We start from the raw sequence: 12,113 nt of genomic DNA on the forward strand, positions 1-12,113 counted from the left end.
CAGGCTTACAGCTGCCCCCCAGCATCTCCATGGGCCCCATGGCCTAGCTCCTGGTTTTGGGGAAGCCAAATCATTCCTTCCAAAGATAAGGTGGATGGAGCGCTCAGGGAATGGCAGCCTGACAGGCGGCATGCTGGTTAATGTGCCCTGAGGCTCATGGGCTGGTGATACGGATTCAAAGTTACCACGATTCGGGTCTGGGAAGGTTAACAGTGTGCCTGACCTGGAACAGTTCAGCTGCCCAGCAGTGAAAACAACAGCTGGGCTTCTGCAGCACAGATGTGAGGCTGTGGGACAGGGTTCCTGCCTGTCACCTGGTGAGTGAGTAGGCAGTGTGCTTGTGCGAGTGTCTGCCCCCAGCCCCTTGGGATGATATATGGCCCTGGCTGAGGAACTGTCTGCACTCTTCCTACACTGGCCCCCACCGCCCTCCAGGGCCTGCCAGGCAGCAGCCTCTGGCCTTCCTGGGAACAGAGACTTCCTTTTGGGGATGGGAGAGTTGGGGTCAGAAGTCAGATCCCAGAGGTCTACTCCAGAACCCCCGCGTGCAGGCCCGGAGTACTGGGCTTGGAGCTCCAGTGCCTGCCTCAGTTAGATGCGGTTATGGGCCTGGGGTGGCACCTACGGTCAGAGGACCTGGCAAAGCTCTGTTTTCAGGGGAGGAGGTGACTGGGAGTAGAGGATGGGCCAAGCCAGGCATCAAGAGAACTGGGGTGTAGAGCTGGCAATTAGAAGGGGTCAAAGGTTAGGACCTGGAATGTGGAAGGAGATGAGGGTTAAAAAGGGGTGTAATGTTAACTCTGTGAAATGGGTTTGCCTTAAAGAGTAAATAAGGGGTAGGAGCCTTGCAGTTTGGGTCAAAGTTCATCTCCATGGCAGAACCCTCGAGCCACTGCCCTTGCAGGCCTGAATCTGGCTTTGTCTGGGAGGAGACCAAGCCTAGAGGCAGCTGGGGTGGCTGGGCCAGGGGCTAGGGAGCCCAGGGGGTGGTTCTTCAAGGAGTGGGGTGTGAGGCTTCTGGGAAAGAAAAGGCTTTTGTGCTTTGCTGCCTCGTGAGGCTGGACCCCTTGTGCTGCAAGCTTCCCAGACCAATACTGCCTTCCAGTGTTCCCACGGGGTGGGGACCTGGGGCTTCTGCGGCCCGCCGCATGGTGCTGGGGGCTCTGTGGCTGGGAAGTGCCCAGCAGCTGACCCCCCTCATCTGAGCCGACTGAGGGCCACACCCAAAGGCTACACCAAGGGCTAGGCCAGCAAGCCCAGCAGAGGGTGTTGGTTACACCTTCCCACGAAGGATCCAGAACATTTTTTTAGAAAAACCCAGAGGAGCAGGACTGAATGGGAGCCATATTCCTCTAACTCATTCTCAAAAAAGTCTTGTATTGGTGGTTGCTTGCGATCACCGTTTGGGGGTATGACTTCTGCCAGAGACACTTCCCGGGCACATTTGGTGATTCCAGGATCAGGTACCCAAGGGGGTGTTTCCATGGGGGTTATGGGGCTTCTGCAGCATCTTTGCCCCGCTGCCCAGGGGCCTGCTGATCATGAAGATGTGGCTGAGAAAAGCACAGAGGCTGTGGGGCCAGCATGTCCTACAGCTGGTCCCATAGGAGCCAGTCCCGGTGGGGAGCCAGCCTGGGTGTAGGCACGTCTCCCCCGACCCCCTGCTGCCCAGGCCCCTCCTGGCCCTGGGTGCTGGCACTGAGGCAGGCTGGCTTGCTGACAGGACAAGGGTGTTTATTAGGGCGGGCGGCCGGAGCTGGAGACAGGGAGGATGGTGTCGGCCATGATACCATCAACTTAATTATTTAATCAGAGGCTGTGTCTGGAGGCTGTGGGCTGATGTGCTGGCCAGAGGCCAACCTAGACCCAGTGCTGGGGGTCGCAGGCCTTGAGAACACCCCGCTGGCTGGCCTGGTCTCTGCTGCCCCTTCTGGTCCCAGGTCTGTTGGTGACTGCCACGTCTCACCCGAGCGGTGGGTTCCCCAAGGTTTTTGGCTGGGCACAGACCCAGCCTGGCGTCCTCGTCCAGCCCTCCAGCCCCCACAGTGGCATGCAGCCAGCTCCCTTCTCTGAAGGTGCTTACAGTGCAGACACGGCTGAGATCCCGTTCCCATCAGTGAGTCAGTGGGAGACCATCAGGGGCTGTCCGGTGTTCTCATGTCCCCTGTTGGTAATGAAGGACTAGGTGCGGGAAGGTCAAGCCGGGGCTCTAGGTGGCCCTGCATTCTGCACCCAGCCACAGCCCTCCATGGTTTCCACCCCCTGCTCATGTGTCTTCATCCAGAAGCTTCCCCCAGGGTGGCTTAGTGTGTGGTGTCTGACCCTCATTCCTCCATGAAAGGGACAAGCTGGAAAGATGATGGCTGAGGCCCCACTGTGAGGTCTGCGAGACGTGGACCACGCCGATCTTGCTTTCTGCTCTGCCCCAGTGACTACCTGCGTGCCTGGCACGTTAGAGAAGCCTGCTGAATACGTGTGGTCTGAATGAGTAGAGAAACAACTATTTATTGAGACCTGCCCCCTGAGCACACCTTCCAGAGGGGGTATATAGGTTTACCCCTTGTTGGGGACACCCCCAATTTGAGCACCTGGGTCTTTTCGCCAGAAAGTGTGGGTACTCCCAAGGCTGTGCTGCTGGCCAGTGGTGCAGCCCAGAAGCATTTCAAGAAGCCAGGCAGTCTGCACAGATTCACACCTGTTGGTGGGTGTGTTGGGGCTGCCTTCCTCCTCCTCTTCTTTCTCGTCCTCCTCTTTCAAGTTTTGAGAAAGGCGATGAAGTCGGGGCCTTGGCAGGGCAGGTCCCAGGGCTGAGACCAGGAACAAGCATCCCCACCCCCTCGCCCTAACTTGTCTCCGAGGTTAACCGTCAGTGGGAGAGTGCTTGCCCTGAAACAAGCTTGTGCTTTACCCAAGCCTGCCGCTGCCTGCGGAGGCTTCCCGTCACAGATCTCTTTGCTGATCGGGTCCCTAAACCATGGCCGTGGGTTAGGCAGGGAGCGTCACTTACAAGCCACTTCCTTGCTGCAGGCCGTAACTGCTTTGGGTCACACTTCCTTCTTGTTCCATGTCGCAGGAGGAGACTGAGGAGCGAATTTGGGTGATCTGGCCCGAGTCCGGATGGGTGCTGAGGCTGCCCTTTTCCTCTTTGGCAGATGTCAAGGCCCTGTGTGAGGTTCTAGGAACCAGGGCTCAATAAATAGCTAGCTGTTCCTCTTCCCCAGAAGGTAGACGGGATCCTGGGGACTAGAGGAGGCTTCCCACACACACTCAGAGCACCCGCTTCTCAGGGGCCCAGTGATCCGTTCCCGCACAGCCTCCTACTCACACACAGCCCAGTCCCCTGCAGACCCACCACTGAGGTGGCTGAGGCTTGGGCTTTCTTTTGAATCCAGATAGCACGCTGGTCTCATCACACTTGCCTGGAAAAACACTCTGGCCCAAAAGGGCTGCCTTTTGGGGGTGGAGAGAGTACACCTGGGAGAAGCCAACTGTTGAGACTTTGTCCAGAGACACTGTAGTCTGGTGCTGCCTTGGGACTGAACAGCCTGTTAGTCTGTAATTATGCCCATCAGCAGATTATCTGATGCCCGTCTCTTCCCCAGATACCATGAGCACCCTGAGAGCCAGGACCCCAGCACAGGGCCTGGCCCAGAGCAGGCGGGGGAGGGGAGGAAGGGTCTCTTGAGTGAATGAGTGAATGAAAAAGTGAACGAGGACAGGCACACTGGCAGGTGAGCCAGCAGGCCTCCTGCTGCCAGATACACGGATAGGCCAGGGTCCAGGTCGTGCAGGCGGGGCAAGGCGAGGGCCCATTCCTTCCATTTCCCCTTGATGTGCTTCACCAGGCCTCTTGCTCTGCCCCTTCCTGAACGGAAAATCTGAGGCCTGGCCTCCAGAAGGGATGCATGGGGGTGGAGAGCGGACATTACTCACCTCCTGGGCAGACAGGAAGCCAGCGCCAGGGAAGAGCTGAGGGTCCTGCTTCTGTCTTCCTGCAGGGTCATCAGGAGTTGCTGGGCAGGAGCTGTGTGGCGTCCTGGGGCATTTCAGGACCTCTTGTTTACCCCTCTCAGATGAGACCACTCCTCCAGCCTCGGGCCTTGGGGACCCGCTGGGTCTTGGAGCTCCCCCCCTTTTAGGGACACAGTACCAGCACTTCCTGCCTGCTGCCCCTCCAGTGCCCATCACCATGTCATGAGCCTGGACAAAGGCATTGAGGGTCCTGGCTTAAGCCTTAGATTCTCTCAGGGCTCTTCGTCAGTCTTGTGCTGTGACTAGTGAGCCCGTCATGGCATGCAAAGTTGGTAAGCCGGTCTCTGCCTTCCAGGAGCGTGCAGTTTGGAGAGGGACAGGCACACAGCACATGGTATCCCTGCTGGGCCGTAAGCTTTTTGAGGGCAGAAGGGGTATCTGTAGAAATGCGTCTTATTTTGCCCCTTATTTCACAAAGGTTACATTCATTGTAGAAAATTTAGAAAAAATAGAGGAGCAAAAAAACAAAAAATGGAAATCAAAAATACCAATGCTTGGGACATTTTTCTCAGTCTTTTCTGTGCATATAATCATAGTCTCGTTTTCTTAAACAAAGGGATGGGATCATATAATGTTGCACCCACCTTTTTCCCCACGTAACGTCATTTGCCCCTCCCCCGTCATTGAAATATCATTTAAAAAAGTTTTTGGTCAGTCTAGTCACTGGAGGCCCCATTCCTGAGCTTACTGCGTGCTCCACCCCAAGCTGGTGACAGGTTGGTGACACTGAGCTCAGAGCTATGATGATGCCTTTCCTACCGAGGAGGAAGGAACTTGCCCAGACCACAAGGGTCTCTGACTCTAGAGCCAGCATTTGGGCCACTCATGGGGGAGGACATTCACGTCCCCCTTTTGTGTTATTACAGTGGCCCAGGGGGCATCCTCAAGGGCAAGGCCGTGCGCCGGCTGGAATCCCGAGCCCCTACCACAGAGTAGGTGCTCAACAGATTGCTGTTGAGTAACCAGGGACAGAGACGGGACCCAGTGAAAGCCTCGTGGAGGAGACAGATGGGGCAGGCCTGAGGCACGGCCGGGAAGCTGGGGCAGCGAGTCGGGGAGGCTGGGACGGGGGGGAAGATGCGGACTGCCAGGGTTGGGGGTTTCCTACGTCACGTGTCTCCAGAAGCTCCATAGGACCCCCAGCTTCAACCAGGAGAGATGGGGCAGGGAAGCCACAGCCAGGCCATCTGGTAAGGAAGGGTTGCGGGAAGATGGAGAGAGGTGAGGCCACCTCTGTGGGCCTGGGGTCTCCACTGGACATGGCTCCCTGCAGGCGGCCCCTGGCACTCTGCCATGGACCTCGCAGCAGGCCCTGGCCTACCCCGTTCCTTCAGTGCGGTCTTAAGCAAGTCGTTCACCCTCTGATCCCCGGCTTCTGCCTGTAGCAGAGCCTGGGTGACTGCGATCATTAATCCTGATGTGTTTTTGGGAGCTCTTTGTGGAAAGACCAGACTTCCTGCCTCATGGCTCTTGCTGCCCTTGGGTGTGGCCCTCCACTACCCAGAAATGCAAACTGGGGGGCAGGGCAGTTACCTGGGGAGTAGGCAGGTGTGTGACTTGCTTGCCCAGGGCTCAGTATTTACAATGGTGCTGCCGCTCCTTTCTTCACTGGTGGGTCCTCTCCTCTCTCCCAGGCAGGCCCCTTGCCCCTGTCTCCTCAGGGTGGGTCTCCAGTAGAATTGTGCAGGCCCCAGCCATGCTGCCCCACACAGGCTCAGATTCTGCCTCCCCTTCTCGCTGTGTGGCCTGGGGCAAATCACTTCCCCTCACCGGACGGTGGGTGAGGGCTGGACTACGTGTGGACAGGGCTCAGCAGACACCTGGTGCAGGGGAAGCCTCAGCAAATCGTTTCCTCTGAGGTGGGCAGGCTGGTGCCAGGGGCTGTGCTGAAGGGCCAGCGGCCGGGCTTCATGGCCACCGGGCGGTATTCATAGGCTACAGCGCTGTAGGTGGGTCAGGCAACTCCCTTGAAAGACCAAGGGTCCTCCTCCCCTCTCCCAGATTCTCAGGACCCTTACTTGCCCCCGTTGGTACACTCCTGCCTCTGCGTCCATTCAGGTCTCTCTTGGTTCCCTCTGTCCACTGAGCCCTGCAGGATTCTGACCACAGCTTTCTTCACAAGAATCTCACCTGTGCCCTGTGTCCCTGCTCTGAGCCCTCCAGAGCCTTACTTCTTTGAAAAGGTCGTACGGCTAGGAGGGCCTGGACATGCACAGCTTGTCCTAGTTTCTCCTGAGTTCCCGTCCCACTCCCCACCCACACTTGCCTGGGCCTGTCGTGGGTCCCTGAACCCCCCAAGACCCTGTCCCTTGATGTGCAAAGCTCAGAGCCATCCTAAGCTCTGCTGCTGGCGCGCAGCTCAGCAGGCAGCCAAAGAGAAGGTGTCTGGATAGTCGCTGTCTGGCACCAACGAGCCACAGGAGTGTCCTCAGCCAGGGGTGGAAGCTGCTCATGCACGGAACGGGCAGGGGCCACGCTGCTAGTACAGAAGGGGCGGGTGGGAGTTGGGGCCAGGCCACTGGGGCTCAGAGACGGTCACCCGCATTACCCATGAACCTCCTCAACTTGTATTGTTTTCTGCGGATGGTGTCCACCCTCCCACGGGCTCACTTCTGTGGTTAGAGCAGCTCTCTCCTTACCAGGGGCTATAGCGTTCCATGGCGAGTCCCCACGGACCCAGCATTTGTGGTTGGGTATCCGCCCTGGTCACTGTCACATGGGGGTTGGATAGTGGCCCCTTCATCACGGCTTCCCTGGGATGGCTTCTGAGGGACTTTCCTGCAGCAGGCTTTGAGCCTGAGCCTTCTCTCACCTACATCTGAAGGTCCCGGCCTCCTTTACTGACAACAGGCCACACACACCCCCATTCTCTAGCAAGAGCTGTTGCTCCTATTCAAGGCTCCAAACATCCACACCGGATGGAGAGGCGGTGGCCTCCTGCCCTTCCCTCCCCCCAGGAGCAGAGAACTGGGGCCCAGGCCCTTCCGGTGATTGGCCATGGGCCACCCTGGCCGTCCCGGGTCACAGGAAAGTGTCCATCATCAGCTGGGCTGCAGGCAGTACAGACAATGCTAGGCTGTCCTGGCCTTCTGCCGCTGAAGAGTAAGAGAGGCTGGGAGACAGCACCGAAGGAGCCCTTTATCCCAGGAGCAGGCCTGGGCCACACAGCCTGGCCTTGTGCAGGCTGCCAGGGTCGTTGGCCCCTTGAGGCCCTCAGATGCCTGGTGAGGGCATTAGTGCAGGACAAGCTCCAGGGCCTGAGAGGTGAGGGAGAGGAGGCTCCCCCACACACACCTGGAAGATTGCCTGGACCCCTCAGCCCAGGACACATGTAGACCCCAACTGCTAACTGACCCTTTGTGGAGGAGGCCGTGCTCTGCCGGGGAGGAGGCTGGGGGAGGGGTGTTCCCGAGAGGTATTGCCACCCTGAGCCTGTCCGAGGGCAGCTTTCCCAGGAACCAGGAAGTGACCGGGGCCACGTTGGCGTCATCACTCTGACCTAAGGACTGGGATGCACCGAACCCAGACTGCTTCCGGGAGGGCTGAGAGGGACTGCCAGGGGCCCTCAGACGCCACATGCTCACACACAGGCTCTGGGGGCGGGCCGTGCCCATGAATCATTCACACATGGCTGCCTGAAGTGGCTTTGTTTGCTCTCAGAGCACATGATTTGTTTCGGGGTGGGAGGGTGCAGTGGGCATCTCAGCTAAAGCTTTGTACATTGAATTAGCATTGATTTCTGGCTGCCTATGCTTGGCCTAGAGGGTGGGGCCAGGGAGAATGTCGGACCTGGGAAGACACAGACCCAGGCTTAGTACTAGGAGTGTTTTCCTCTGGGCAGTTTTGGCTAGTATGTGTTGGGGGAGGGGCCTCAAGAAGGGGGGCAGTGATGGGTGGGGACCTGTCCCATAGTACAGATGGGTAAACTGAGGCCTAGAGAAGAAAGAGCACAGGGGTGAGTCATGCAGCACTGGGGCTCATCTGGGCTCTGCTGTTCACTCTGTGTGATGGCCAATGACTTCCCTCTGGGAGTCGCAGGTTCCTCCTTGATGCCTGCTGCAGAGGTGGTTGTACAGATGAGGCGTGAGGAGTATGCTGGCTGCCTACACAGACTGGATGTGCACCCTACCGAATTAGGCACCCATCCCAGTGCCCCGCCGCCGACCCTGCTCTGGCCACCCGCCCCAAGACCGGAACTCTTCTCCCTCTACAGCTTGGGCACCTCTTTAGGGGCCTGCACCCCAGGGTCCCTGCACTGAGAGAAACGATTTCAGTTTTAGGGAAAAGTCATGGAAATCTAGGTCTGTTCTGCTTATCTGGTAGCCACAGATAGCTATTGAAAAGGGCTCGTGCAGACAGACGCACTCCAGTACGTGTAAACTGTACACGGAGTTTCAGACTTAGGGTGAAAAGAGAATGTGAAATCCCTGTTTTAACACAGTATTGATGACTTGTTGAAATGATATTTTGGATATATTGGGTTAAATAAAATAAGTTATTAAAATTCATTACACATGTTTTTCCCTTTTTTAAATGTGGCTACTAGGCAACTGAAAATCCCCTCGGCGGCTCTCACTCGGTTCCTATTGGGCTGTGCTGCTCTAGACTCTCAGAGCCCCAGGTACCGGCACCTGTTTAAGAAATGAGTCACAAAAAGTCAGGCAGGAAGGTGGGTGCTGTGGAGCAGAGGTGCTGACGGTGTCCCTGGGCTGGTGGCATTAGGCTAGTGGAGCCCTTGGAATCCCAGGCATGGAGCGGGGTGCACAGGAGGGGCAGCCAGATGGTGGGGCAAGCGCCCAATGTGGTCGCCCCACCCAGGATGGTGGGATCCCAGTGGCACTGCGTCACCCAGCTCCTCAGTGGCCCCCATTTGACCCCGGGCCCTCCCCCTTGCCTCCGGGAGGAAGAGCAGGGTAGCCAGCCAGGAGCCTAGTGCTCCCGGGAACTCTGTATCATGTAAACACGGCCCAGGCCACTGGCCTTTGTCAAAGCAGACGGGGTGGGGGGGCCAGCCCTGTGAGGTGCACACCCCAAATTCAGAGCAGAGTCAGTGCCCAAAGCCACAGTGGCTGAGGGAGGAGGAAGAGGCTGGTTCTTCAGACATTCAGCCGCTGCCTGGTGTCCACACCTTCCCAGCCCACGGTGGGGCTGCTGGCTCCAGCACTCTACACTCCTCCCCACCCTTCTCTTTTGTGTGTGAATTATTGATGCCCCCTGCTCTCCCCTGCCTGGCTCCTCCTTTCTCCCCTGCCTGGCTGCTGTGGTGACAGGTCACGAAGGAGGGAGGCATTGCCTCCAGCAGCTGAATCGCTGCCCACAGAAGGCAGTCTGCACTGGGCCTGCTGGGCTGGTGCGGCCATATGCCTGGCCCATGCATGGTCTCAGGGATGGCAGACCGTCCTGCCTTTCCCTAGCCTGCCTTGGGAGCCAGCGTGGGTCGCCCACTGGGAGAGTGTGCCACTGGTTGTGGCCCCAGAGCCTGGTGTGGCGATTGGCAGCTTGCACAGAGCCGGGCTTGTGCGGGCTGCGGGGCACTGGCGCCCACATAAGGGCATTGTTTGCCGAGGTAAAAGGGGTTTTTGTCTCCTTCTGGAGACGGGACAGAGAGAGGAACAATTTCCCCCATTCATCACTAATTCCCCCATTTGAATAGCAGCACATTGCCCCACGTTAAATGGATGGGCACGGCAGTCCTTCCCTGCCCGTAGGCATTCCGGGCACAGGTGGTGGGCTCTGCGTCCTGCCCAGATCAGAGCTGGGGAGGCCTGGTTTTATGGGAATGTTCAGAAGGGGTGCATTCCCCAGCAGCTTCCCTGCGGCCCCTCAGTGCACCCTTCTCGCTCTGGCTCACACTGTCACAGGTTGGGGGCAGTCTTCTCCTGCTGGCAGTGTGCTGGGCTCCAGCAGGCTGGCCTTGGGTGGGGTGCCCGTCCTGGAGAGGCCTCCTGGCACAGCAGTACAGCTGGGGACAAGAGGGTCACCGGAACACTCGCCTGCCCAAAGAGCCCAGAAGCTGGGGGCCTGCACCCCTGAAGGCCCAGCTCCTCCGCCCCGTATCCCAGGACCTCGGTACCTGTGGGGCCAGCTGGGTTCTTTCACAGGGTCATAAAGTGTCAGCGCCCAGCAGGGCGTCAGCGGCAACTCCCTGGGCTGCAGATAAGAGCTGCCAAGGAGGCGGCTGGGCCCAAGGTCGAGAGGCAGCAAGGCCCCGCACCTGCCCCTGCCTGGGCTGCCTCATCTCACTGGGCTACAGGTTTGGGTATGTGTGTGTGTCTCTCTTACATCACTGTTTTTTTGGAAGGCACTGGGAGGAGGAAAGAATTAGGAATGGACTGGAACCCAGCTGCCTCAGCCTGGGATGCTGACACTTTTCTCTGTTCCTTCTGTCCCCCAAACAGTGACAGGTGAGCTCTCTGGGCTGGGTTCTGTGCTAGGCGCTAGGGGAGGGCCTTGCAGCCAGCCCCTCCTGGAGGTACCAGACACCTTTGGACTCAGCCTGAGGCTGTCGTGGGCTGAAATAAGGAGACAGCCAGCTTGAGCTCCAGTCCCTCGGCTCCTGAGGATAAGGGCGGCGGGGGGGGGGGGGGGCAAACCGGACACGTGTGACGCAAACCCACCCTTGACTAGCTTCAGCAGTAAGGGAATTATTGGCTCCCATAACCCAACAGTCTAGGGCCTTCTTTAAGCATAGATGGGTTTGGGGGTCCGTCCATGCCAACCTCTTAGCCCTGCCTTCCAGGCATGGGCCTCCCTGCCACGTGAGCTCAGCCCCGAGGGGGACAGTACTTCTTTCCAGTCACTTCAGCAGAAGCCCCAGGACTGACTTTTCTGAATCCAGATTGACCTGTCACTGATCGCTATGGTGGGCTGCACGGCGTAGCCAGGCCTGGGCACGTACTCGCCTGGAAGACGAGGGGTCCCTTACCAGATGGAGGGACATGGTTTCTGCAGAGGTAGGACCAACCTGGGCCCACCCAGTACAGCCCTACCAACCTTGGGTCTGATCATAGACACAATGTGTAAGAAGGTGATAAATGCTCTGGAAAAAATAGGTAAATCAGTCTGTACTGTTAGAGTGGGGGTAGGGGGCTGGGCAGGGGAGGGCTTACCGAGAAAATGACCTATAAGCAAAGACCTGGAGGGGAGGGAATGTGCCTGAGCTAGGGACAGCGTGTCAAAAGAGGGGACAGCAAGTGCAAAGGCCCAGGATCGCAGCTGGAGTTGGGGATGGAGGGATGAATGCTCTTTTCAGAGCTCAGTCTCCTCTAGAACTCCTGTGTTTGGTTTCTTGCTTGCTAGAGCATGAGCCCCCAGGACAGTGGCCACCCTCATCTTTTCACCAGTGTCCCCAGTGCCCTATGTGGGCCTGACCCCCAGTAGGTGTTCAAGAAAGGAAGGGACAAAGGTAGAAACAGCAGCTTCCGGGTGCAGTTCTCTCCCTCCTGCCCTCACTGTGCCCACCTCAGATTTGGTGCTAGCTGAGGGGCCCCTAGAAGCCCACGTTCCAGTCTAAATGACGTGTGTGGAAGTAGGTGTGTTACGAAGTGAGAAAGTGTGAGGTGAAGGGAACCAACATTTTTTGTTTTTTAGTGTCTGCTCTCTATACCAGGTATTGTCTACACCTTATAAATCCTATTTTACTGACATGACACCCATTTTGAAAGGAAACTGAGGCTCCAGGAGGTGAAGTGGCATCTTCAAGGAGACATAGCACATGTCTGTCCCACTCCATAGCCCCTCTGCGTTCTGCCTAAAACCCAGTTGGCAAAAAGAGAACTTGCGTTGTGAGCAGCCACGAGCAGGTGGCGCTGGGCACGCCGTACAGGCAGGTGGTTAGCTTGCTGGCTTGAGGGGCCCGAGCAGCATGATTGGGGAGCTCAAGCTCTGCTCTCTCGTCCCTTGGACATGGGCTGTGTGTGGCTGGCTCTTCCTGCCGCTGGGTGTGGTGTGGTGTGGAGGTGGGAGAGGCCTGACCTATGGGTAAATGAGATGGGAGGAAATAGAGCTTGTGAACTGGAGCCCATTGGCCAACACAAGGTATTTTTTGGTTTGTTTTGGGGGGGGGGATTTTTTTTGTGTGG

At 57.7% G+C, this 12,113-nt stretch overlaps 1 protein-coding gene across 5 annotated transcripts in view; it reads left to right on the plus strand.

Annotated features, from left to right (window-relative positions):
* Positions 1-12,113, plus strand: part of NOL4L (nucleolar protein 4 like) — a 125,550-nt gene that overhangs the window by 98,494 nt on the left and 14,943 nt on the right. Inside the window, exon 6 of one of the 5 annotated variants that reach the window (XM_081034181.1) lies at positions 8,071-8,393. The exons of 3 other annotated variants lie outside the window; for them this stretch is intronic. In XM_081034181.1, the coding sequence (XP_080890307.1) occupies positions 8,071-8,291 (221 nt within the window). In that variant the 3' untranslated portion in view covers positions 8,292-8,393. Of the gene's footprint in view, positions 1-3,998; positions 4,491-8,070; positions 8,394-12,113 lie in introns of those variants that run through there. One more of the 5 variants, XM_081034182.1, reaches the window with a different exon arrangement.

Source organism: Rhinolophus hipposideros (assembly GCF_964194185.1).
Source record: "Rhinolophus hipposideros genome assembly, chromosome: 22".
Lineage (NCBI taxonomy): Eukaryota > Metazoa > Chordata > Mammalia > Chiroptera > Rhinolophidae > Rhinolophus > Rhinolophus hipposideros.